General features: G+C 47.4%; 1 protein-coding gene across 5 annotated transcripts; it reads right to left on the reverse strand.

Annotated features, from left to right (window-relative positions):
- Positions 1–138: 138 nt before the first annotated feature.
- Positions 139–27,995, reverse strand: ZNF445 (zinc finger protein 445). 5 transcript variants are annotated; one of them, XM_040995275.1, is made up of 7 exons: positions 27,959–27,995; positions 11,455–12,040; positions 9,213–9,381; positions 8,774–8,868; positions 8,361–8,487; positions 7,788–7,898; positions 139–6,971 (listed from the first exon to the last, which is right to left on the reverse strand). In XM_040995275.1, the coding sequence occupies exons 2-7, from the start codon at positions 11,881–11,883 to the stop codon at positions 4,801–4,803; spliced, it is 3,102 nt and encodes a 1,033-aa protein (XP_040851209.1). In that variant the 5' UTR covers positions 11,884–12,040; positions 27,959–27,995; the 3' UTR covers positions 139–4,800. The 5 variants fall into 5 exon arrangements, with proteins under 5 accessions (XP_040851209.1, XP_040851210.1, XP_040851212.1 ...); XM_040995276.1 differs by lacking the exon at positions 27,959–27,995 and adding an exon at positions 15,453–15,478; XM_040995278.1 differs by lacking the exon at positions 27,959–27,995 and having other exon boundaries at positions 139–6,412; positions 6,485–6,971; positions 11,455–12,489.
- Between the last annotated feature and the right edge of the window lies 1 nt (position 27,996).

The raw sequence follows: 27,996 nt of genomic DNA on the forward strand, positions 1-27,996 counted from the left end.
GTTCATCTGTCATCTCCTGCCTTTAACTTTTCTCGGTTCCTCATTTGTAGCTGGCCCCTGGAATGCAGGATCAACACACTACCATCTTCCCCAAAAAGTACTCAAGTGTTGAGACCAATGACATTGCACACGTACTAGATTGCTCTGGTTTTTATTGTCCAGAGGGCTCAGCACACTGGTAAACGCCAGGGCTTGCATAATTTGAACTGCCCTTGCCTGGCACTATGATGGTGTGCCTCTGCTTTGTCAGTTTACTCACTTGTGGGGCAAAATAAGGCGCAGAGTTTGAAAGCTGTCAACAGCCAAATATTAAATGGAGGAGACTTAGCTTCCTCAGCCCAGATTGTCCTGCAGGATGCTACCTCCCTCATATCTCTCCAGTTTCTCAACGTTATCTGAATAACTCTTCCAATTCATTGTTAAAATCAGCACAGTTTCCATCTCCAATGCCCAGGCTGATATAGACCTTGTTGTTCTCAATATTAACTTAGCAGGTGTGGCAGAAAGTAGCATGGCTGAGAATCATCTCTGTCCTCCTCAGGATCCCAAATCCTCACCAAAATTACATATTGTAATTTCCGGATTTGGCTGCTCTTCCTTGCCAATGAAAAGTCAAAGGAAATGGAGCTTGCAATTTCTTATAAGCTGCATGCCATGTGTCAATGCGTGGAGATCATGTGTCAATACACAGAGAACATCATTTGCAGTATTCCATCACAAAGGCCCCGTGATGTTCAACCTCCCCTTGTGTTGACACCGAAGCCCTGAGAGCCAACAGCTCTCTCTGAGCAACATCATGTAGATGGCAGAACTAGGACTCCTATGCAGGCACAAGATGCCAGAGACCGTGCTTAAAAATACTTTTATTTTGAAATATCTTAAGCTGATAGTTAAAAAGAACCCATTACATTATCTTGTTAAAGGCTTAACATTCTGATGCAACTGTATCAATTTCTAAAAAGAAACAGTAAGGTTACTTCCATGGCCCCTCCCCAGGCTCACCCGCCTCTCCTGCCCTGGAGGAAGGCAGAGCAGCAACTTGTACAGATCATTCCAACATGTGACTTTACACTCATATTTTATCATTTGATTCCACGGAAACTACTGTGCAGAACAGTAACGCCACTGTCTGTTACATGCCAACGCACACATGCCAGACACTATCCTAAGTGCTTTACATGCATTACTTCTTTAACGGCCCCCCACCCCTAATCACTGTGTGGCTGATACTACTATTTAACAGAACGTGAAACACAATTTCATGTACTTAGAAACACAGAACATTTAATTTTACAGAAGTAGTATATTGCAGTTTACTTTCTCTGCATGGTTTGGACTTGTTTCTGCAAACACATAGCTCTCTTTCTAAAGTATCAGAAAACATTTACTGGTTCTTCTGTGATAAAATGTAGGTTTTTCCCAATCTTGCTACCTAAATAATACTGCAATAAGCCATCTTAGTCACTTCTTTCTTCACATGGGGTTGCTGTAGGATACATCCAGGAGTGCAGCTGCTGGCGAGCAGAAAGCTCACGTCTTCACAAGATTTCACACACTCCGTGGCATAATCATTGTCATAATTTCCACTCTCGATGCAGTGTGAATTTCTATTGTTCAACACACTTATTCATACTTAAGTTTTCAAGAATATGTCAATTTCATAACAATGAGGTTTTTTTGTTGTTTCTTTCTTTGTTTAAATTTCCACTGTTCTTGGCACATGCCTCCCTCTGGTCTAACAGTCTGTCACTAACAGTAGGGCTGAATTCACCTAACAAGTGATCAAAAGATCTGATATCCACTCTTCTTCGTGACTTCCCTGGTCCAATTCTCCCAAACCCCAACTTCAGTTCCTCCAAGGTTGCAGAGAAATGGGCAGGGCTAGAAACAGCATGCATGCTCTCCAGGTTAGGCTGGGACGATCAAAACTCAGAGCCATCAACACCTTGACTCCTAACCAGCAGCTGTGTGCTCTTGGGTGGCACACATCAACATTATACTCAAGGGCTCCTTCCAAAAACTCCAAACTTGACTTAAATTCAGTTCTAGATTTAACATAGGCAATCTTGTGCAGAAGCTCCACTGTGTGGCCACGGATCATTTCTCGGCTTTCTGGCTAAGATCAAGTATGTGGCCATGAATTAAGTCCCAAACCCAGGACTCCACAGTTAAATCGGTTTGGCTGTGGTGATGGGTGTAACTGGGAAATCAGACAATACCTAAGTGAGCAAGACAGGCTCCAGACATGAGGGGTTAGAGGAAAAGGTTTAGACGGATCCGACTCAACAGGGGCAGAGTTGTGGCACTCCAAGTGAAAGACACAGCATGAGGCAAGAGTCAGAGGTGTGCGTGGAGGAACAATCAAGGCAAATCTGACGCTGATTACATCAAAATGCCTAGCAGTTCACTCCCAGTAGTCAGACTTTTGCTTCTACGTTTTCACTCTGCATTTACCCATTTTTCTAGAATAGGTTGCATATAAAAAGAACTATTAGAAAATTCAGATTATAGATTGCATTAGTAAAATTCAAAAATACTGACAGCTTATTTCTACATGGAATGATTTCTGCTGATCTTGACTTAAAACCTATTTTAAATGTGCAAGCCCATCTTATTCTATAAAAATGACAGTAAAAACATCTCTGCTGGGGCAGCAACTTTACAAAGTACCAGATAACAGAAGGAGTAGTAAAATGATGGACTAAAGTATATTTCTATGGTTGTAACATCAACCAACATGAGGGCATGGGGGCTGGGGTGTGGCAGGGAGGCTGGACCTCTGTGAGGACTCTGTTGTAAGAGATATAATCCACAGCCCTCATCAACCGGAGTCGGGCAGTGTAGTGAGGTAAACTGAGGAAGATTGGCACAGGAATCTGATAACCAACACCGCTGTGCCAGGAAGACACGAGGAGCTCGGCACCCAGATCTGACTCCAAGCTCTTCCCATAATCCTGGGGCCAGAACACAGGTGTCTGGCTTCTGCTCTGTCATTTCTAGAGCCAGTCTGGGGCAGCTCTGTTAGGCAAAGAAGCACCTGATTCCAGGTCATGGTTAGTCACTGCTTTATAAAGGCAAGGGGATGGCAAAGCCAGGACACCGACAGGGGATGCCTGTTCCACCCACTCCTCACACTGTGACTCCACTCTGCAGCAGCATGTTCACCTGCCACGGCAAACCACAGGACACTGTGACTATTACTCTACCAACAGACTGTCCAAGATGGTTTCTTCTCATACAAGAAATGGCCTGCACTGTGAAAAGGTGACTTTCTTATAGCAGAGAGATGTAGTCACATTTATAATCTGTGCTCTTCAACACATTTATACATATCCCAGAAGTGTTGCTCCTTCACATTTGTCACAGATGATGATTCTTGCTTTTTGCTTCAATGCCAGTAGGTAGACAAGGGAGAAGGGGCCCCTTTCCCACCAGGTCATCCTCTTCCAGGGGCAACACGCATGTGACAGTGGTACCTTTGGGTTGAACCTGATGCCAGCACCAGATCTCACACACCAAAAGGGCAATAGAGGTGAAAGTGTACCTGCAGAGTTCTGAGACTAGGTAGAGAGATACAAAAGTAAGTCTTGCTGGTGAGTGCTCAAGATCTTCCAGAAAACTCACAAACTGGGTTAAAAAGTGCCAATCGTGGACACTGGTAGAAATAATTTCATAAGTCTTAGAGCCATGCTCTCTTACTGAGACATGAATCTCTTGAGTAACCCTTGCAGAATGCTTCAGATTCAAATCGCATCACTCAGTCAAGAACTATCCCTAAGACCCCTCCCTCCTGCCCTCTCTGAGGGAGTCCAAGCCCTACAGTGATCCACGACGCCCACTCAGGCCAGCCCATCGAGTCCACAGCCTCTGCCTCCCCTTCCGCTCGGTAAACTCCATTCTACACCAGGGTTCCTTTCTATCAGAAAAGACCCCAGGTCCTCTGCCTGGAATCCTCTCCCTAGACAGCCACGTGGTTTACTTCTTCGCCTCTTGGAAGACTGGACTGAAAAGTGACCTTCTCAGTAGTGACTCCTCCTGATCAGCCCACTGACGCAGCACGCCTCACTCCTCTCTGGCTCACTTCACCCACCATACAACACCACTCTCCAGAATAATGTATCCCTCATTTGTTTCCTGTCTGTGAAGACCCAGGACAGGACACACCACTCACATGCGTGCCTGTGTCAGGGAGGAGTTCAGCACATTTCTGCTGCTGCCTGTGTAGACCTGCATGGTGGAGATGGCGGTGAGGCACCAATATAGCTCCATTCTCCAAGCATTTGAGCCTGGCACCTTGCTTGCCTCTTCCTGATGAGACACACTAAGCCAATCGTGAAGTTGAAGGTCCAGCCAGAAAAGTCCCAGGAGGCATCTAGAGAGATCAATTCTTGCTGCTGCTGCTACTTCTGGTATCAACAGGACAGGAACTGTCACAGGTCAAGCTCAAAGAGAAACGCAGAATCCAACTAGCCTCAGCAGCTACAGCCCACCAGGCTGCAAATATTTTGTACAACCATAAAGGGTCTCTCTTTCTTTAGAGCTGTGGTGTGGGCTGTTGTGCACAGGCCATTCCTGGAGCTGGAGGAGCCCCAGGGAACTTGTTGCTCTGTCCCAGCACCTCTTTCTAGCAGGTGGGCTGGGACCTCAGCAAGCTTGTAAATCCTCAGAACTCTGCCACTAGCTTCCAAAATACAGAGGGCTGGGTCCTTTGCGAGGCATTCTCCACTACGAAAGACTCTCTAGCAGGGTAGCTAGGAGGGATTCCCCATCCCATCGTCATTGTCACTGTCAGGCCCTGCGCTAATCTCTGACGTGATTTTTCATGTGCCGGGCCAGGTTGGAAGACCACCTGAAAGTCTTGCCACACTCTCTGCATTTGAAGGGCCTCTCTCGAGTATGAAACCTCTTATGACTAATGAGCAGCGAATGCTTGTCAAAAATTTTCCCACATATGTTACATTTGTGGCACTTGCCCTCCATGGGCAAATTCTGCAGTTTGGGGTGCCTGGAGCTCTGGTCACCAACCTCCTTACGATCTTTCAGGGACATTTCTCCACTGGGTTTTAATTCCTGCATACTCAGTCCTGTGTCCTGAGCGGAAGATAACCCAGGCAAGCTGCACCCAGACTGCGTTGCTCTGCTGTGTTTTCTCTGATGAAGAGAAAGGGTGTGTCTCCCAACAAAATCCTTCCCACACCACTGACACTTGAACGGCCTCTCGGCAGAGTGGACTCTCTGATGGTTAATGAGGCGGTAATTTCTATCATAAGATTTCCCACACAAATTACATTTATAGCGCTTTTCTCCGCTGTGTATCCCCTTATGATCTAAAAGACTTCTTTTACGTGTGAAGGTTTTCCCACATTCTTGACAGTAAAAAGGTTTCTTTTCCGTGACGATGTCTGCCTTCAGAGTTGGAGTCTTCTGCCCTTCGTGACACTCATATGGTTTCTTCAAGGAGTGACGCCTCTGATGGCGGTAGAGGTTGGAGCTCCACCTGAAGGCTTTCCCACACTCCCTGCACTTGTAAGGCTTCTCTCTGGTGTGGACTCTCTGATGGGCGAGAAGGAAGGAATGATTGCGGAAGGCTTTCCCACACTGGCTACATTTGTAGGGCTCCTCCTTAGTGTGGCTGTCCTGGGGAACTTGGAGCACACTGTCCTGACTAGAAGATGGAGCACTCTCAGCTTTTCTTTTCATGTTATGCTTCTTCTTCTTATGAACAATGAAGGCCGACCTGTAGGCAAAGGCTTTCCCACAGTCGCCACACTGGTAGGGTTTCTCCCCGGTGTGAACTCTCTGGTGATCTATAAGGGTTGTCTTTCGAGTAAAAGTTTTCCCACACTGCTGACAGGGGAAAGTTTTCTCCCCAGTGGCTGCGTCCTGAGGTTCCCTGTAGTTCTCCTGCCTTAAGTCTTCCTGACATTCCTGTTGTTTAAATAACTGTTCCTCTCTGTGCGACCGCACATGACGAGTGAAGTTGGACCTCCACCGAAAAGTCTTCCTACATGTGGTGCATTTATAAGGTTTCTCCTGGGTGTGAATCCTTTGGTGTTCCACAACGTACGATTTACAATGGAAGGATTTTCTGCACTGGTTGCAGTCAAAGGGTCTCCCACCATCTTGGTCTTGCAAATGATAAGCAAACTCTGTACTGCAGTTGAGAACTTCTTCATACGGATTCGTTTTTGACTCCAGAAACTTGCGTTTTGCATGGGTTTTCTGATGCAGACGGTAGGCTGACAGACGCTGGAAAGCTTTCTCACATAAACTACACTTGTAAGGTTTCATCCCAGTGTGAATCTTCTCGTGCCGCACACAATTTGAGCTCCATCCAAAAGCTTTCCCACACACCCTGCATTTAAACGGTTTCTCTTGAGTGTGGTGCCTCTGGTGATACGCCAGATGGGAGCTCCGGCTGAAAGTCTTCCCGCAGTCACCACACTTGAACAGCATCCTTGCCAAGTGAAGACTCTGCCCGTGCTGGGAGTGAGAGCTGAGGCTGAAGCCTTTTCCACACAGATCCTTCTCGTTGCCTTTGAGCCCAGTATGCATTCTCTGATGTAGGCTGAAGCTCCCGAGCATGCGTCTGTGCGCTTTCCCATGCTTCTTGTAGTCATAATGGTGTGAACTCGTTCTGAAGTATCTGCCACAGCCATGTTTAAGGGACTGCTTTCTTTTGGAAACTGGCATATAGGTAACATGTTTCACTTCACTACTATTCCCTCCTCCTGGTATTTGTGGTTCCTTTTTATATCCGTCACTGCAATCAGTCTCCTCTTTTTTATCTCCCACTTGTACATTTCCACACTGTTCATTTGACCTGTTCTTTGGCTCAGAAGATTCTTGCAGTTCCGTTCCCTCAGAAACACTGATTACAGGACACACGGCTAACACAGCACAGGTTTCTGCTTCTTCCAAAGGCTCCTGTTTTAAGATGAACTTGTCTGTCTGAATCTGGAGCTCACTTCCTGACAAAAATAAAACAAGAGAAGGAACTCTTATTAAATGAAAAAAAAAAAAACAATTCTATTTGCTTGAGACAGAGAGGAAGATAGAGACACAGAGATAGACAGAGAACCCCCATCCACCTGTTCACTGCACAATGTCCACAATATCTTTATTTTGTGAAGATCCTGGCAGTCAGGCAAAAATCATGCCCTGTAGGGTCACGGCATTGAGTTCTGGTCTAGCACTTTAGAGGACAGTCAAGAGGCCCATATCCTATATCAAACAGCCTGGATTGAATTCCTGGCTCCAGCTGCCCATCTCTTCAGTGTCTGGGAGGCAGCATTCATGGCTCAAGTAACTCAGTTCCTGCCACCTACACAACAGATCTGGACTGAGTTCTTCACTCCTGGCTTCAGCCTAACCCAGCTCTGGCTGTTGAAGCACTTGGGAAGTGAACCAGCAGGCAACCTCCCTACACTATCTTGGACCATTTCTCTGCTACTATGCCTTTCAAATAACAGTGTTGAAAAACAAAAAGATCTTCCTTCCTTCCCGTGAACAATGGAGGAAGTCCCCAGTGACAAGACTTGATCTTTAGAAAGGGAAGAGCATGTGTGGCATTTGGCACAGGGATCACATTGCCCACATCCTATAGTGGATCTCAGTTCTGCTTCCCATTCCAGCTTTCTGCTACTGTGCACCCTGGAAGGCAGCAGGTGAAGGCTCAAATAGTTCTGCCACCCAAATGTGAGACTCGTGCTGAGGACCTGGCTCCTTTAAAAACTAAAAGAATAGATAACAAGACAGGCAGGACCTGGTAAGGGTCTTGAACTCACCAGTGGGAGCATCAGCTGGCCCTCTCTTAGCTTGGGGTTCCTGGACATTTGGGCCCCATGGTTCTCTTGCTTCCAACCAGGAGATCAGAGCAGGTTTGGAGAATGGTCCCACTGCAGTAAAGGGAATGAGATGGATCACATGGGACCTTCCAGACTGATAAGGTAGGGAGATGGGAAGGCCAGGAAGGCAAGTGGAAAGGAGGTCAGGCAGGGGACCCCACAGCCATTTTTGGTAGCCCTGGGCAGAGACAAGGAAGACTAAGAGAAGTCAAAGGCAAAAAGACTGTTAGGAACCACACAACCACTTAATTTGTTCAACCAGCCAATATTTTCTTTGAAGATCTTACACGGGCTAATAACTGGAAACACAGTCCATTTAATCTTTATAATAACTCAGTGTAAAGCGTTAATAATTCCAGTTTCCAAAACAGGACAATGAGATGCTAGACTAAATGACCAGGCTAGTAGTCACAGAACTAGGAAGAAACCAGGTCAGGCCCTTTCTACAGTGCACACTAAAAGCCAACAAGATAGAGTGAAGGAGATGTGCACACGGGGAGATGGATGACTTACTCAGAGAAGCCACGTTCCCGTAATTCTCTAGCATCACATCCCTGTACAGGTTCCGCTGAGCCGAGTCCAGCAGTGCCCACTCATCCTGGGAGAAGATCACCTCCACGTCCTTGAAAGTCAAAATTGCCTGAAAAAACACTGTGGCCTAGAGCTGGGCCATAGCTCCCAGCTTTTGGGGAGTTAGGGGCCGGGGTCTGGGGCTGGTGCTGAGCGAGCACAGAATAGATATGGCAAAGGGAAAAGAAAAGATCTCTCTGCAAAGGCGTTCTGGGTCGGGGGGATAAGCTGTTCTCTGGAACATGGGCTTCTGCTGTGAGGTCACTGGGCAGAGAAAACATAAGACAAGGGAGTGGCAGCACACCTTCAGGCAACAGTGTGGAGACCCAGGGAAGGAGGGAAGCCCCGCAGCTTACCTGGGGCTGGGCTGGTGGGGAGCTTGTTGCCTTCGCTTGGTCCCCAGGGCTCCCCTCTCTCTGGGAAAGGGAAGGCACCTGGGCAGCATGGGGATCTGAAGGAAAACAAAGAACTGTGAGAGAGCCACCTGGCTCCAGATGTCCCACTGAGAAGCCCACTCTTCCCACAGACAGAGGACTCCTAGACCCACGAGCAGGGAGGTACAGACTGTTGGTAAACACCCGTCTCACAGTTCTCAGTGTCTGTCAGGGGCTGGGCAGGGAGAGTAGGGGGTGCAGCAGGAGAAACTGGCCAGACGTGGCTCACAGAAGAGACAGAAAGGACGAAGGGCTAAGAGCCAGGCCATAGTTTCATGGAGGACAAATGGTGAGGACAACATTAAAGGAAATCCGAGAGACGTGGCATGAGGCTGGGGTCTTGGAGCCAGGCAGCAAGTACCGGATTGCCCAGCCAGGAAGTCACGCACTCCTATTTCATAGGGAGGCTCCAGCTGGTCCCCCGGAGCAGGACCACTCCTGAGAGGTGAAGCAGGGGGCCATAGCTTTGTGGCTCGCAGGGCTCCTGTACCCATCCAATGCACATCTTGGCTCTGGACAGGGCCTGGGTCCTGGCAAGAAGAAAATGTTGTGAGAGGATTCCCCATGGGAATCAGAAAGCAAACTCTAGGCTCTAACAGGGCTCCCAGCCTATCACTAAAGGGCAGAGGCTAAGGGTGGGACCAGCCAGGTAGAGCCCAGGGCGGCCCCTCCCACCTCTCAGCCTCCCTGGGCTCTAAGTAGGGCCCTGGGGGAGTAGAACACTAGCTCAACAGAAGCCCTTGACAAGTCACTGTGGCACTGCCCTCCGTCCTCAGCTGTCAGGGGCACCTCACCCACTCTCAGGCCTGCAGAGTTGACCTGATGATGGTTCTCTCTACAGGTCCAAGCCGAGCATCGCTCTAGGCACTACCACATACAATGACCTCACAGAACACGGAGAGCTCCCGCACTGCAAACTTGACTGAAAAGCCGTGTCTCCAAAGGCTCTGGGAACTATGAGGATTAGCCCTGGAACCAGAAGTCTCAGGCACAGAAATAGGCCGTGTCCATTCAAGCAGAGACCAGGATGTGGGACCTTTGCCCCGGGAGTGTAAAGTGCCCTGGTCTGACGCAAAGTGGTCTTTTACAGAGATGTGAGGGCAGAAGGTAACGCCACTGAACGTCGTCCTGACCCTGTGGCCAAATATATGCTGCCCTGATATGGACAAGCCTCAGCCTCTGGTCATTAAACACCTGGTGGGGAGATACAAACTAGAGACCCTGAACTGACCACAGCAACCACCTCCTATTCCACTCAGGCCCCTCCAAAGGGAGAACAAGAGAAAAACAGAAGCACAGCCAAACAAGCTAATGACAAGCTTTCTTAATGCCTGGTTTTCATACTGTAGTATTCCTGATGAATCACAGGATGAGTCTGTGGCCATAAATGCACTATAAACATTTCTGTTCCTTTTTTAGGATTTTGGAGGTTTTCTCTCATCTCCCGCAGTCTTCTGATGTTGAACCAGCTTTCAACCAATTTGGCCCTTTCTGTTCAATGTTTTCACGGATTTTAAAACCTTACTTGTAACTCTACATTAACTGAATACAACCAAAGCACAAATTAGGTCCTTCTGAACATCTCATTATTTTGGTAATAATTGTAAATGCTCTTTCAGATTTTTAAAAAATAATACTCAATGTTGAACAAAAATATAAATTTTTAATGGCTATGGCTTGATATATTTCTATTTACTGATGGTAGACCATGCTCAGAGGTACTATTTGGGCTCATTTTTGTAGTAAATTTTGGAGAAATATCAAATTTATTTCAGAAATCATAGCAGCAATTTTCAATTATATGGGAAATACACATGAAAAATTAAATACTTTTCTATAAGTAAAATTTGAGAGTCCTAAAAAATCGCCCCATTTAGAAAACTCAGAAGTTACAGGCGGCATCAGCTTCCTCACGCACAGCGGGGGCAGACGGATGCACCAGCCTCACACTCTCCATCACCAGGTTGGGGGCGTCAATGCCACTCAGCGCCAAGGGCACAGCCAGCTCACAGGTGAGGCATTCAAACCCAGACTGGACAAGTCCTCTGGGTAAGATCCTTTCTGCACGTTCTTCTCAATAAACCTAGGCTCTGAAAGGCACAGCAAGGTGACCAAGGACATTGGAGGCTATGGAACAAAGTTTAAGATTGAGGTTTCCCAATGTCCCAGCCCAGGGCTGCCCCATGGCACTTATGTGGAACCCAGTCCCACACTCACACACACTCCATGCAGACTGCTCCCTGGACGTGAATGGATACTCTCCCACTCAAAGGCCAAGACTCCTGTCCTTAACATCATCCCCTTCCTGTCCCATCACTTTTTGGGTTACAGGCAGTATGTAGAGCTGGACTCTGCAGCATAAGCCAAGGTGTGGGTTCTGCCATTGGCAGACAATCGCTGACTTGATCCTGGAGCTGAGGTTCCTCTGGCAAGGGGGAAGGGCCACCCAAAGGCCACGGCTCAGGTCCAGGTGACCTGGGCATAGGAAAGGAAGATTTCCCTTGTACTCCTCAACACTGACAGTTTGGAGGGCCACCCCAACCCAGACAAGGTAGTTTACCAGCAGGCAGAGCTGCCTGGGCACCACACCTGCTCATACTCACCCTCCACAAAGTCCCATCAGAATCCTTCTGCAGTTCCTCCAGCAGGGCCACAGCCTCGTCACCGCTCTCGGGGCGATGCAGCTGCACCCAGGTCCGCAGCTCCGCAGGCAGGATGCTCAGGAACTGCTCCAGCACCAGCAGCTCCAGCATCTGGGCCTTGGAGAGAACATCAGGCCGCAGCCACCAGCGGCAGAGCTCCCGCAGCCGGCTCAGTGTTTCTAGGGGTCCAGAAGACTCATGGTACTGAAGCTGCCTGAAGAGCTGTCGGAACAGCTCCTGGCCAGGACGGTTGAGTGTCTGTGGCCTGGCAGGCTGTACTGACACGTAGCCTTCATCCTCATACTCTTTCTTGACCACCTGAAAGCGCCCACGCTCCCTTGAGGCATGGGCCTGAGCAGGATGGACCGTGTACCACCTGCCTGGAGGCATCACTCCTGACTAGGGTCTGTCCAGCAGAGCTCAAAACAGGTCCGCTTTCACTGTGCTGCTGCAGTGTCCTCGGGAGCGTCCTCTCAGCACGGCAGGAGACAACGCCATGTACCGCGACACCCGAAGTCACTAGCAAGAAACTGAAAAACCGACATTCCTGTTCAGGAGAGGACAGAGGAATGACATCCGTTACACATGGTGCTGTTAGATCCGATCGCTGGGATACTTGGACTCCAGGGGAGGGAACATGCGCCTGAGCCTCGCGCAGATTTGCTGGCTGGTGTGAAGCAGCCCAGGGCAAGACTGTCTCTGAACTCTAGATTTAGTCTGGGTGTTTCCCAAAAGTCCATGGGCTAAAGGCTTTGTCAGGGTGATGCCAGCGGGAGGCAGTGAATCTTTAGAAGATGGGGCTGGCAGAGTTTCTAGGCAATTTTCACAACCCCACTCTCTGTTTCAAGGCTGCCCTGTGATTCCTCTCTGCATACACTCCATGCCCCACCACCGCCCCTATTGCAGGCTTCACCAACGGGGCTGCCTGATCTATCTTGGACCTCCAAAGCCTGAGCCAAAATAAGCCTCCTTCCTTCTTTTTTTTTTTTTTAAGATTTATTTATTTATTTTTATTACAAAGTCAGATATACAGAGAGGAGGAGAGACAGAGAGGAAGATCTTCCGTCCAATGATTCACTCCCCAAGTGAGTGCAACAGCCAATGCTATGCCGATCCGAAGCCAGGAGCCAGGAACTTCTTCCAGGTCTCCCACACGCGGGTGCAGGGTCCCAAGACTTAGGGCCAACTTTGACTGCTTTCTCAGGCCACAAGCAGGGGGCTGGATGGGAAGTGGAGCTGCCGGGATTAGAACCGGCGCCCATATGGGATCCCGGTGCATTCAAGGCGAGGACTTTAGCCACTAGGCTATGCCGCCAGACCCCAAGCCTCCTTTCTTCTTACAGCAACGAAAAGCTGCTACTGAGGAGTAGGTCATTCCTAAAACTAAACCTAAAAACACGGAGGCAGTCATGGAACTGGTCAACTAACGGGCTGGGGAAGCATGGGGAAATGCCTACAGTGCTGGGAACAGAGCATCCCAAGTGACTAGCAGAGGCTCTGAAGGCCTGAATGCTGACGGAAACGTGGCAGGAAGGCTACACTGGTCCAGGATCTGCTGGAACTGGACTAAGGGGTATCCTGGGGGACCGACTGGATGTGACTGCATTGCAACAGGGACATGATTGTCTGGAGGCCGTGGCTAGAATACCAGGGTTTTAACAGCAGTTTGTTTGCCCACCAATAGCCCAGTTATGAAAGGGTTGGTCCTCAGAGTGGTGCTCCTGGAGGATGGTGGCACCTTCACGAGGCAGGACCTAGAGACGGTCATCAGGTCACTGAGAGCAAGCCCTCACAGTGTTTATTTCCACAGACGCTGCCTGTAACCAGCTGCGCCAAGCCCAGGAATCATCTCTGTTTCCTAGCTGGCCATGTTGCGTACTCTACCACTGCCACCTTCCTTAGAGGCCAATCCAACAAGGCTGCCTGATACTGAACCTTAAACTCCAAAACTATGAGCCAAAACAAACTTTTTGACTTCATAAATATCCCAGGACATGTATTTCATTATAATAACAGGAAGTTAACTAACACAACTGTCACCTATAAACTAAGAATATATCCTACAATATAGCAAAATAAGTATTGGCATATAACTACAAGCTATATAAGCTGGGTGTTGTGGGTGATGCAACTCCACTTTTGATCCAGTTTCCTGCTAATATGTCCCTGGGCGACAGTAGTTGATGCACACAAAAATTCTCACACTGGGCCCGGCGTGTTAGCCTAGTGCCTAAAGTCCTCACCTTACATGAACTGGGATCCCATATGGGTGCCAGTTTGTATCCTGGCTGCTCCACTTCCCATCCAGCTTCCTGCCTGAGGCCTGGAAAAACAGCTAAATATGGCCCAAACCTTTGGGATCCTGCATCCATGTGGAGACCTGGAAGGAAATTCCTGGTTCCTGGCTCCTGCCTTCAAACTGGCTCAGCTCTGATCGTTGCTGCTACTTGGGGAGGAACCAGTGGATGGAAGATCTTTCTCTCTGTTTCTCCTTCTCTCTGTAAACCTGAGTTTCCAATAAAAATAAACACATCTTTTTAAAAAATTCTCACTCTATCTCTATTCCTAGTTATAGTAAAAGCTAAAGCCAGTCACCTCTCCTCAATCTTCCTAAATCATTTTTAGGTCGGCCTCAAGGATTGCTTTGCCTTCCTCAGAAAGCATCATGAAGTGAATATGGACATGAATCAAATGGCTATTCCTCTGCACTGCTTCCCATCCAGCTCCTTCTTATGGCCTGGAAAAATAGTGGAGGATGGCCCAAGTCCTTGGGACCCTGCACCTAACTGGGAGACCCGGAAGAGGCTCCTGGCTTTGGAACAGTTCAACTCTGGCCATAGTAGCCACTTGGGGAATGAACCAAGGGTGGAAGATACCTCTCTCTCTCCTTCTCTATGTAAATCTGCCTCTCAAACGAAAAATTAAATAAATTTTTAAAAGAAAATAAAGTAATAAAGCCAATGCTACTCATGAGATAAATACTATTAAAAAATTCAAAAGAAACAACTTAAAAACTGTTAGAATAAGAGGTCTTTAAGGACGCTGAATTTGCAAACAATATATAATCAATAATTTTCCAATATCACAGCAAGAACCCATCATGAACCAGATCAACACATGCAGTAACCCCTCAAAAAAAAAAAAAAAAACAAGGGTAATAAAGTACATTTAGGAACTTACTAAAGAAGCAGAAAACTTTGTCAAAAGACCTAATCTATCTGAATAAATTTTGCTTAATTATGGGAAGACAAACTTCCAAGATATCAATCATCCTAAATTAACATGCAAAGTCAATAAACTCTCAAGTTCCAGTAAAACTTTAAATTTTACATGGTGTAAAATTCAAACAAATTAGTAAATTTCCAGAACAGCCAAGACAACTTTCTAGAGGAAGAATGATTCAGCCTCCCAACAACCAGGCTTTATTTATTCATTTATTTTAAAAGGCTGATTTATTTGTATTGGAAAGGCAGATATGTAGAGAGGAGAGACAAAAAGATCTTCCATCCACTGGTTTACTCCCCAAGCACTACATGGCCAAAGCTGAGCTGATCTGAAGCCACAAGCCTCTTCCAGGTCTCCCATGCAGGTGCAGGGTCCCAAGGCTTTGGGCCGTCCTCTACTGCTTTTCCAGGCCACAAGTAGGAAGCTGGATGGCCAGTGGAACAGCCAGGATTAGAACCAGCTGCCCATATGGGATCCCAATATGTACAAAGCTAGGACTTTAGTCACTAGGCTACCGTACCAGGCAACATTAAAGCTTTATAAAGCTAACTTAAAGGAAATACCACATATTATTGAAGGATTATGCAAGCAGCACACAAAAGAGACAATACAGATTCCTAGCACAGGCTTAGGAGAGGCTTCAAGAAGTTCCTAGAAGAACTGAATTACTAGATAATGCCATTTTTTAGAAATTTTGGGGGCACGACATGATAGCAGAGTGGCTAAATCCTCACCTTGTATTTGCCAGGATCTCATATGGGCTTCGGTTCATATCCCAGCTGCTCCACTTCCCATTCAGCTCTCTGCTTATGGCCTGGGAAAGCAGTCTAGGATGGCCCAAAACCTTGGGAACCTGCACCTAGGTGGGAGACATGGCCACATGGGAGATCCAGAATAGCTCCTGGCTCCAGTCAGCCCAGCTCCGGCCAGTGCAGCCACTTGGAGAGTGAATCAGTGGACGGACGATCTCACTCTCTGTACATGTAACTTTCCTATATAAATAAATAAATAAATCTTTTTTTAAAGAAATTTGTAAAGCCACTCATATATACACAAATATTTGGTGCTAAAAGTCAGAGGAAAAGAATAATCTATCCAATGTTTGGGCCAAATGTCAAGGGAAATTAAAAATTTGAAAATCACACAGAAGTTAACTCATCTGAAAGACCAAAATTTCAAAAGCAAAAATGAAAGAAAAAAAGTAATAAGAACCCTGGGTTACGTGTGGGCTGGATAGTAGGGTTGGTTGGGTTGAACTAGGCTTCCATGCCCATTGACATGTACGAGAGCTAAATGGGATGTGGGACCGATTGAACAAGCCTGCGGTATATACTGGCATGCATGGGAATCAGGATAGGGGCAGGCCTGGTAGGGGTTATGGAGAGTCGCCCCAACTAGGCTGCAGCTCCCACTGGTTTGCGTAAGCACCGAGTATGAAGTGGGCAGGATTGGGCTGGACTGCAACACCCATCAGTTCGCGTGGAAGACAGGGCTGGAAACAGAACTGACCCAGCAACTGCAACCACTAGCATGTGGATAAGCTGACTGAGGTGATGGACTGTGCCAGACACTGTACTGGCAAGCACACACAAGAATCAGGTCTGGAGCACTTCAGACAGTTTCTTTGGAGAACCCTCCAACTGAACTGCTGATCGCAGAACTTAACCATGAAGAAACTATGTTAGCCAGTGGATTCTGAATAGATTTCATTGCGACTGGAACAGTGAAACTGGCAGCAATTAGAACTGTTGAAGTATCAAAACTGCATGAGCAGGACCCTCGGAGCATGCCTCACATCAGGGACCTTGGATGGGTGGGAGGCTGGGTGGGGTTTTTCCCTTTGTTTCTCCCCTGATCCTGGATACAGGGGAAAAAATGATGATATTAGTGTGGAAACAATGGTATTACCCATATTCCTGTAGCCCTTGACCCTATGTACCCTAATCAACTAAGTACGATTATAAAAAGAATCTTGAGTTTAAAAATGACTTTAAGATTGTAATACACCATAAGACACATTGTGGCTATAACTTTAAGGCTGCCCTAAGGTCTGATTAAGTATCCCACAAGGCCCAATTAGCCTAACCCACATCAGCTAGCTGCATGATGCAACCTGCCCGAGGTCTCCAGGAGACAAGGCCACTTCAGCAGCAAGGCAACTTTAAATCCTTAAAACAAGGCTGAACCTGACAAAAACAACTTAAACTCCCTTTATGAAACATCTTAGAACTGATCCACATGGAATAAGGGATAAGATCAGGAAGGATTATGCAAACTTTATCTGCAAAGACCATGTTGGAATTCATGGCCAGCATAGCCAAAGGGAGCAAACTCAACCCCGCCCCGCCCCCAGCCCTTTGTAACAAAGCTGCCTACCCTCAGCACCCTGTGCCTGTAACCAGCAGCCACAGGTCGCCTGCAACATTCTTCTGCTGGACGAGTCTCAACAGTTACTCTCTCAAACCCCTCTGGCCTGGCCAAGCGTGATCTTCACCTCTTGCCTCAGACTGACAAACGCCACCTCCACTGACACCCCCAGACCTATTCTTCAACAAGCCTGTTCTAGCTTCACCCTTTCCCCACAGTCAGAGTCAGCAGGTCATCCAGCACCGTCACTGTGTTTGCTCCCTGGTGTCACTACAGCCTCAGAGCAGTGCTGCTGAAAGAATACCGAAAAGCAGGCACTCAGCCCTGTGCTGGATGAGTCCCAGCCGAGAAATTGGCCAGCGAAAATCATCTACAATCCCTGCAAGCAACCGCAATACACTGAACTGCCTGAACACAAACAACAGTCCAACAAAACAACACACTACTGACAGAAGTGTACACAGCCACCAGGAAGGGCAGAAAAAACTAAAGTGGAACAGTCCTCATGGATTAGGAATTCCGCTTCTTTTTAAATTTTATTTATTTGAAATACAGAGATGTCCCACCTGCTGGTTCACTCCCCAAATACCTCCCAAGGTTGGCATTAGCAGGTCGCTGGAACTGAAAGCAGTGCTGAGAGCTGAACTCAACTACTTCAGGAAGGGACAAAGGTTCTGAGACTGCAGTCAGGGCCCTGGAGGCAGGGAGTGAGGGAGCATCGCTCATTCCTGAACCCATTTCTCAGTTCTCCCTCTGCATGTGGTGAGCTGGCTGCGCAAAGCAAAGCCTTACGGTAGCCTAGGTAATGAAGGTGAAGGGCACTACCCTTTTGCTTCTCTGTCCAAACAAAAGGGGGAGGAGGTCACGTTCCCAGGCTACAGCACCACTTTGTCACGCAAGGCACATCTTTATCAACCCAGACACCTGGCAGTTCCTATGCCACTCCCTATGTTCATGATTGTGAGAAAAGAGGGGGGAAAAAAACTTTTTAAAAGCCTAAATCATTTCTCCTGAAACCAGTGTCCAGTAGGACACTCCAATTCCCTACAGCCTCCTGGGAGATGCTTTCCTACTGCTCTGCTTCGAATTCAGCTCCTGTTACTGGCCTTGCTTCCAGGCCTTTTATCCCTATACTGAGGAGCTTCACCAGTAACAGGCATCCCGAGCAGCATCTTCACTGCTGAGACAAATGCTCACCCCAGGAATTTCACACCTAAGGGTCCACCCCAGAAAACTGCACACACAACTATATGAACATCTGCACAGTATTCACTAAAGTATTCTCTGTAATAATAGAATAACCTACTTGTCTACCAACAGGCCTAAATAAAAATAGCAGCCTATGCTGCTGAATTGTTGGCTTTTTTTATAACCAGCAAACTGATTAAATAAATAGTAGCTCCTAGAACTGCAGATGGTGGCACCTAGAAGGGTCAACACATCCCTAGTAGGCATTAGATGCAAATGGGAGGCTGCAGCTCAAACAACCACAAAGGAAAAAGACATACAGATGACCTTGGCTCTGTTCTGGCCAATCTCCACCACACCAGAAAAGGATGGCTGAACATTGAGGTGAGACAAAGAGTGACCAGTGAGGTTGAGAAGAGAAAAATGCTGCCCAAACACAACGAACAAAACCCAGAGTCCACAAAAACAGCATCCAGCAGCAATATAAGCAGAATTTCCCTGGTGTGGGAATAGTAGGGCCTAGAAGAGCCACAGAAGGCGAGCGTCTTGGGCATTCTGTGATGCCACATTCTGCCTACAAACCTGCCAAGGTTCTAATTGCACAGCTTGGGCTACCGTTATGCACATCATGTGAACTCTGCACAACTGCTCTCATACAACTCTTAGTTATTCAGGGAGGCCCCTCACTGGTCAAATACCCACCCTGTAAGCTTCTTGTTGAGGGGCAAGTGTTCACACATTGTCAGTAAAGCAGTTCATCAACTTACTAAAATAACCATTGGTGATCACTGAGCTCAGAGGCTGAAGACACACAATGTTGCGAAGCAAGAGATGGACATGAGGCCCTGCACCTGCTGCCAGCTGTCCCACTCCTCCCTGCTCCAGATGAGCACTGTAGCGCCTGCAAACAGCAGCAGCCCCACCATTTCCCATCACCACGAAACAAATTTCAAGAATTACTCCCTGTGTGACTGTAGAGTCTGCAGAGCCCACGAAGAGGAAGCAGGTAGCTCCAAGCCTGAAACCAGCCACGACTCAGACAGGACAACTGAGCATGAGTAAGTTCACACTACATACCGTGAAGCACGGTGGGCTGTTTCTAAACTGGACCCATGTGGGCTTGTCCCAGCCCCTAATTGGATGACAAGAGCATGCTCTCTTACATGTTCACTTTCCCTCTCTAGAGGAGCCACAGCTGTAGCTTTGGAAGTGACATCTCACATCTCGTTATCTGCTGCAAATAAAAAGGTGCAGCTGCATGATAACTCCTTTGGTGCAGCCCTTGATCATGTTCACCAAGAAGTGGACTCACCACTTGAGAGGGAACACACACACACAACCACTTTCTCCTCCTTTAGACTAGAAACCAATACTTACTCAATGTCTTCAGCTTCAAGTGCTGCAAATACAAAAAGACATCACTGTCAACCGAGATGTGAAGAAGACATATCACAAGACAAGCCTCACGCAGGAAGCTACAGCTCCAGGACCAAGGAGAGGCGAAGACAGAGCTCCACGAGGTGTCAGCTCGGGAGGCTGCTAAGTGCTGGCAGAGAAGCGAGGGGAAGGGCCCAAGGTTAGAAGAAGCATTCAAACGAAACAAGGAAAACAAATGAAATGCTACATGAAAGGAGACTGGAAGACACAGAGCAAGAGTGGGACAGGCAGCAGCACCAATAGGAAGCAGAAACACCTGCTGATGAGCAAGGGGAAAGAGGGAGACTTGCAGAACAATCTAAAGAAACACTATGAAAAGAACTAGACTGCCGCTAAAAGTGAGGAGAACCTGGCAGGGCGACCCAGAGGACTGCTGGGGCCAGAGAGGACTATTCTGAAGAAGTTCACCTGGTAAGAAATACAAGTAACACTGATTTATCTCAGGAACTTGAGGCTCAAAATGAAAATAAGTCCCCAGGCTGGTCTGCTTTGAAGTGGTTGATGCAGAAATGTCCGAGGGGACATGCTGTGGTGTGATGGGCTAAGCCAACACATGGGCATAAATGGGTGACAACTGGAGTCCCGGCCATTCCATTTTCCATCCAGCTCTCAGTTAATGAGTCTGGGAAAGCAAAGGAAGATGGTCCAAGTGCCTGGGCCCTGCACCTACATGGAGGACCTGGATGATGCTTCTGACTACAGCTTAGTCTAGCCCCAGTCATTGCTGCCACTGGGGAGTAAAGTTAAGAGATGCAAAATCAATTTCTCTCCCTCTCTCTCCTCTGCCACACCCCACTGTCTATGTATAACTCTGCCTTTCAAATAAATAAAAAGTATATCTTTTTAAAAAATGTTCAGAGAAGTCAGTGAAATATCTGTGAAGTGCCTACAAGGAAGACAACTAGCCCTTTTTTGCTTTTGAAACCTATTCTATTTCTTTGCTCTTTGGGGTGGCTGCTGACACAGAGATCAAGATGTTCCTTGGGATGCCCCATCCCATACCTGAGTGACTAAGTGCAAGTCCCAGCTCCATTCCAGATTCCAGCTTCCTGCTAACATGCCTCCTGGGAGCCACCAGGGAAGGGCCTGAGTAGGTAAATCCCTCATGCCCAAATGGGGAGACTGGACTGAGTTTGTGGCTTCATTGTGGGCATCTGGTACATGAACAAGCATATAGGAACTCTTTCTCCAAATAAATTAATTAGTGAAATTACTTGTTTACACTGCACTTCACAGTGCATATGAATTGGAAGGCAGAACTGGGAGCAGGCAGGACTAGAACTCAGGCAATCTGAAAAGACATTCAGGTGTCCCACTAGAAACCTTTACTACTCGGTCAATTGTCTGCCCACCAATCAGCTTTTTTACCCATTTTCTTCTTTTCATTGAAACAAAGTTCAGAAAATGTCAAATAACAAAAGGCACAAACAAATCAACACAGATACACTACATGAAAACATAAAACAATCTAAAACTAAAAATGCCACTGGCTATTTTAATTGGTTAAGAATACAAAATGTAACAGGGAGATCTACTTTAAACAAATTAAAAAGCCATATTTTTCTTTTCAAATTCTCCCCAAATCTTAAGATATACACACCCAGAACCGGTGTGGTAGCCTTGCATGCACTGGAATCCCATATGGGTGCTGGTGGTGTCCCAGCTCTTGTATTTCCCATCCAGCTCCCTGCTTGTGGCCTGGGAAAGCAGCACAGGACAGCCCAAAGCTTTGAGACTCTGCACCCGTGTGGAGAACCAGAAGAAGCTCCTGGCTTCAGATCAACTCAGCTTTGGCCGTTGAAGCCACTTAGGGAATAAACCAGTGAAGGAAGATCTTCCTCTCTGTCTCTCCTCTCCGTATATCTTATCTTATTTTTATTGGAAAATCAATCTTTTTTTTTTTAAAGATACATACACCCACAAAAATAGTGTGAGAAGGAAATTTGTCATACTCAAATTGTAACCTGAATTCTCAGGCAAACTACCAATGAAACAGAAAATAACACAAAGTCACCAAAAAGGTTAATGATTAAAAAAAAAAGTCTTTAAATGGTGCATAGCAGCACAGAGCTACAGGAGAAGTCTGTACAGCTTTAGCAAACATACTTGTCCCAAAAAGCAAATGAAACAACACCATCAGTAAATCAAAGGGGATATAACTAAACATCAGAGCTACAATTTCTCATACCTAGGCTAGAAACTCTATTTGTCCAGAATGGACTAGAGCCTCAGGACACAGCAGGAACATTTTAACGTTCATACTAAATGTATTTTGTTTCTTCCCCTACCCACTCAGTAATTCAGCATGAGCCAGTAGTAACTGGGCCACTTTCAGAGTTGGTTATTTCTTTTTCTTGTTTTTCTTTAAAGATTTACTTGTTTTTATTGGAAAGGCAGATCAGATTTACAGAAAAAAAGAGACAAAAAAAGACCTTTTCATCCGTTGGTTTGCTCTACAAATGGCCACAACAGCTGCAGCTGAGCCAATCTGAACCAGGAGCCAGGAGCTCCTTGAGTCTTCCACGTGGGTGCAGGGTCCCAAGGCTTTGGGCCATCCTCCACTGCTTTCCCAGGCCACAAGCAAGCAGCTGGATGGGAAGTGGAACAGCCAGGACACAATCAACACCCATATGGGATTCCAGCACTTGGAAGGTGAGGAGTTAGCCATTGAAAACATAGTGCCAGGCCCAGGTTATTGATTTTTCTTCCTGCCATGGATATTTCAGGTTCATATGCATCCTCCACCAGTGTTCCACTGTGGTCAAAAAACTTCACAATGGACTTGGCAAACAGCTTTCTTTGCCACTTCAGTCTCCTCACTACAGTCAGGAACCGTTACTACAAAGATCTTTCCTATGACCACGAGAAAAATGCTACTCCCTTATATGAGGCATAAATGGTCCAAGTTCCCACAGACACAAAACAGGGTGTATTGGGCCCGGCGCGGTGGCGCAAGTGGTTAAAGGTCCTCGCCTTGCACGCCCGGGATCCCATATGGGCGCCCCGCTTCCCTTCCAGCTCCCTGCCTGTGGCCTGGGAAAGCAGTTGAGAACGGCCCAAAGCTTTGGGAACCTGCACCCGCGTGGGAGACCCGGAAGAGGCTCCTGGCTTCAGATCGGGATAGTATCGGCCCATTGCGCTCACTTGGGGAGTGAATCATCGGATGGAAGATCTTCCTCTCTGTCTCTCCTCTCTGTATATCTGCCTTTCCAATGAAAAAATAATAAAAAAATAAATCTTAACAAAACAGGGTGTGTTGCACAACACCAAAATGGGCTTGAACGCTGCAAAGGGGTAAGTATAAGCCCAAACCAAAGCCATTATCCACAGAAGCAGGAGACGGTGTTGAGGAGACCATCAGTCCCACCACAATTCTCCAAATACTTGTGCTTTTGCAGGGGGAACTTTTTGGCAGACTCACCCAGAGAATTTCTCACAACAGATCCATGTCAATTTTTACAGGCTTATCATCAGTCTTCCACTTACCCACAGTATTTCACTGCCTGTTGGGCCACAAATTCTACCACCCACTCCACTACCACAATTTCTGACAGCCGTCCTGACTTCCCAATCAGCTTTTGTGGACAGAAGAAAGGCTTCATTACTCATCTTCCTGAGATTTTTGTCACAGCTGTGAACAAGCAGACGCAGGCTGGGGGAGCGACCACGGGTGGCGCTTCCTCTCCAACTTCTTCTTTTTTTTTTTAAAGATTTATTTATTTTTATTACAAAGTCAGATATACAGAAAGGAGAGACAGAGAGGAAGATCTTCTGTCCGTTGATTCACTCCCCAAGTGAGCACAATGGCTGATGCTATGCGAATCCAAAGCCAGGATCCAGGAAACTCTTCCAGGTATCCCACACGCGGGTACAGGGTCCCAAAGCCTTGGGCCGTCCTCAAGTGCTTTCCCAGGCCACAAGCAGGGAGCTGGATGGGAAGTGGAGCTGCCAGGACTAGAACCGACACCCACATGGGATCCCAGCGCGTTCAAGGCGAGGACTTTAGCCACTAGGCCACGCCGCCGGGCCCTTCCTCTCCAACTTCTGCTCCCACACCTGCACATCTCACCCACAACGGAAACTGCTACAAACAGGAGAGGCAGGTGTTGTGGCATCGCAGGCCTGAACGCCCACATCCCACATGCACTCCAGTTACTGTCCAGATGCTCCAGTTCCCAGGAAAAGGGCTGGAAAACAGTCCAAGTGATTGGGCCCCTGCCACTCAGGTGGGAGACCAGATGAAGCTCCTAGCTACACGCTGACCCAGGGCAGGCCACTGTGGCCATCTGGGAGAGTACCAGTGGATGGAAGCCAACTAGCTCTCTCTTTCAAAATAAATAAATACTTTTTTAAAAACAAAACAAACAAATAAACAAAAAAAAACAGAAATTTTCAACCAAGATATGGTGGTTTGGTTTTGTTTTTTTAAGTTTTCCTTTTAAATTTATTTGAAAGGCAGAGAAACTGAGGGAGAGAGAGAATGTTCCCTCCACAAATTCACTCCCTGTAGCTACAATGGCCAGAGCTAAGCTGATCTGAAGCCAGGAGGTAAGAGCTTCTTCTGCTCTCCCAAGCGGGTGCAGGCATCCAAGCACTTGAGCCAGGTTCTGCTGCTCTCCCAGGTGCATTAGGACAGAGGTCAATACAAAGTATAGCATCCAGGACTCTAACCAGCATCCATACCAGATGCCAATATCAAAGCACGAGCCTCAATCTCGGCATTATTTTTTCAGAGATTTTCTTCTTGTTATTTCCTTCCTTCACTCCATGGGCAATATGATCTGTTTTCCTTTTAAAATCCCCGTTCGTTTCTTATTCTTGTATTTTCCTACCAGCGTGAACACAACATAAGGGACAGTCTGTAAATTTACAACATGCAAACAAGTTTCTAAGATAATCACCACTAGAGAAAGACTGTTTGGGGTACACATTTAAAATCTTAACATAGGAGCCAGTGCCGTAGGTCAATGGGCTGAACCTCCATTGCAAGCACTGGCATACCATATGAGTGCTGATTCCTGCTCCACTTCCCACCCAGCTCCTTGCTTGTAGCCTGGGAGAAAGCAGTGGAGGACGCCCCTAAGCCTTGGGACCCTGCACCCATGTGGGAAACCCAGAAGAAGTTCCTCGCTCCTGGCTTCAGATCAGCTTCAGCTCTAGCCTTTGAGGCCATCTGGAGAGTGTACCTGCAGGTGGAAGATCTTTCTTTCGGTCTTTCCTTCTCTCTGTAAATCTGATCTGCCTTCCTAATAAAAATAATTTTTTTAAAAAATTTAAGTAATATTTACATTAATTTATCAATTAAGAAATAAGTTCATACATACAGTGTGCAATACCAGTCCCATTCTCCAAGAAAAAGAACCAGGTGTTTCTGGAGCAGTAGCTGATGTGAGGTTAGGGTAGGAGAAACAACATCTGCAGGGCCAGAAAACCAGGGAAACATTTCTGAAAAGGATGAGGCGTAGGGCCATGGACAGCAACCTACGGCACTCCTCCCAACAGTCAACGAAAGGCAGCATTGTGGAAGCAACATAATAAATAAGGACAGCACTGTGCTGTAGCCCAAACAACAAAACACACATATACCAACACACAAGGCCATAACTGACGCATTAACAGATGGAAAAAGAAGCCACAACTCTGCCTCCCAAACAGCACAAGGAATAAGCCGGAAAGGCTAGCTGCTCACCGCCCTAGGCAAGAGCCGCCAATGGAAGCTAATCAGTAGGTGAGAGTTAAGAAGAAGCTCAATATTTGCATGCAAAGCATCTACTGAGCTTCCCCTAATTAAGACACAAAGGGAAAGTAGTGAAGCTGGCCGGTACCACAGGACTGAGTGAGGTGAGACCAGGACCTCATCCTCATTCCAAAGACACAGAAAACACCAGACACCAACTACGGACATTGTAAATACACAAACACACAGCACTTCAAGGAGATCAAGGACCATGCTAACTAGGAAAGACCTGAAGAACCGTCACAGGGCCCAGCAGAGGAAGCACAGGCAGTAACTGTACTGGAGAAATTTAGGCTGGATCCCAGAACAAAAGCAGCACAAATAGCACTGACTTTTTTTTTCATAAACCCAATAGCTTAATTAATAGCACTGTGTCAGTGTTTTTTTTTTAAGATTTGAGTACCATTTTATGATCTTGTTTTCATTTTATTTTTATTCTATTTGAAAGAGAAACACAAAGTGAGAGAGATTATCTTCCTTCCCCAAACGCTCTGGACAGCCAGGGTTGGGCCACGCAATCGCCAGGAGCTGGGAACTCACGCGTGGTCTCCCACAAGGAGGTAGGGACCCTAAGCAGCAGAACCACAGAGGCGGAGAACAGGCCAGAAGTCACAAACAGATCACAAAGTTCAGGGAACCAGTGGCTTACCACCATAACTCAGCAAAAATGAACCACAACATCAAACGGCAACAACTCATTTCACAAAATGAAACTGTAACAGCTCCTCCAGCTACCTCCAGAGAAATACCAGTTTTCCTGTTCTGGCTCTTTTGCCCAACACCTTCACCTGCTACCTGCTACCTCCCGCAGTGAGTATGAACACAAAGCTGAAACCAGAAGTTTAGCTGAGACACAAACCCCAGCTCCACTGCTTGCCAAATACCCATTCCCACAGTGTAAATGTCTTGTTTTTGTTGAGTACTTTGGTTACGCAAGACAGTCACTTGAAGCACACTGGATAAAAGAAGTGAACTGTGACCTCAGCACATTTTCTTTTTTTTGCATCCCTCCGTAAATCTCCAATTATTTTTTAAAAACTGCAAATAGAGAAGTTTGAGACATTTTCGCTCTGTGAAAAACATGGCTCTCCACTATTTTTAAAAGCTGAGGATATTAAAAACTGTCACTTCTCATCTGCTAAGCTGTGTTCACTACTCCACTAATTTCACACTCCTGCGCGGCACCTGCAAGGCCCTTCACACTAAGTCACGGAAATGAAGCCCGAGTCGAGACAGCACTGCCGTTGTGCCGTGGCACAGTGACTGGTGCTGTGGAACAGCGCACACACCCAGAGAGGACGGGAAAGAACCTGGAAGGACGCCTAAGGGTGACAGGAAACACAAATCCTCCTTCAGAACATTGTTACTAAAAAAAAATAAAGCAAAACATCACGCAGTAGGTTTCACTGCACTTGCTGCACTTTCACTCTTAGAACATGTGATGTCCTAAAACTTCCCAGAAACCCTAATGCAACAAAGCATTTCTCCTGCTTCTCTTCCTTTACTGTCTAAATTCACTCTGATGTTGATCTTCAAGATATTCCTAACCTCAGTTTGAGCTGGGGATTTTTCTTTTTTTTTCAAATCAACATTTGTCTGCTGTTTCCTGGCACGAAGGCAGCCAGGGCAGCCCGATCCCTCTCAGCGTGCTAAGCCACCTGGGCACTGCTCACTAGGCACGATCGAGGCTGGCGCAGCAGGCGTGGCCCCCACAGGAGCTGGACCACTCCCGGTCCCTTCGGCTCAGAGGGCCCGCGGTCAGCCCTTTGGTGGGAACACTGCACTGTCCTGCGTCCCGATCTGGAAGCGGGCCACTCCCACGGGCAGTCAGTGACTCGTTGACCACTTGCAGCTAGGTGGAAAGGCAGACCCTGGGACACCAACTGCAAGCACCACGCCTTCAGCGCACTGTAATAACCATAATAAGAATGTCAGCACCCATTTTAACCAGACTGGGAGTGCAGTGCAGGCATTCCACACGCCCAAAGGATTGTAATTTAAAAGTAGCATGATTACACTTCACATCACCGAATCCTGTAGTTTTACATGGTAAAGGCATGAGGTGGTGTAGGATGGAGTCCCGCGTACTTTATCGCCATTCTGCTGGCTCACCATCGTGCTAAGTCTGGACAGGGCTGCACAGAACGCTCGGCTCTGGTGCAGGGGTGTGTACTCTCCAGGTCAGGAGGCCTGGACATAAAGACTTCCGGATCCAGGCCACTTTTACTTTCTTCCTTTTACCTTTATGATCTCCTGATCTCCGACGAACACGCTTTATAAAGGCCTAACCGGATGAGAACAGAAAGCCTGGAGAAACCAGGACCCAGGCGCAGCCGTCCACCCCAAGACGCCCAGCCCAGGTGGTCGTGAAGACGACCCCCACCCCCTTCCCCAAACCCTCTCGGCCCGTGGGGAACACGGCCCGACTGCCGGGGACGGGGACGCAGCCTCCGGGCCAGGTCGGCCCGCCCCGGGAGCTCCCGCCGCGCCCACGCCCCTCCGGGCACTCACCGGCTCGCGCCGCCGCCCCACACTCGGTGCTCGAGCCG

The sequence above is a fragment of the Ochotona curzoniae genome, unplaced genomic scaffold (genome assembly GCF_017591425.1).
Source record: "Ochotona curzoniae isolate NIBS_2020 unplaced genomic scaffold, NIBS_Ocur_1.0 contig_908, whole genome shotgun sequence".
In the NCBI taxonomy this organism is placed as follows: domain Eukaryota; kingdom Metazoa; phylum Chordata; class Mammalia; order Lagomorpha; family Ochotonidae; genus Ochotona; species Ochotona curzoniae.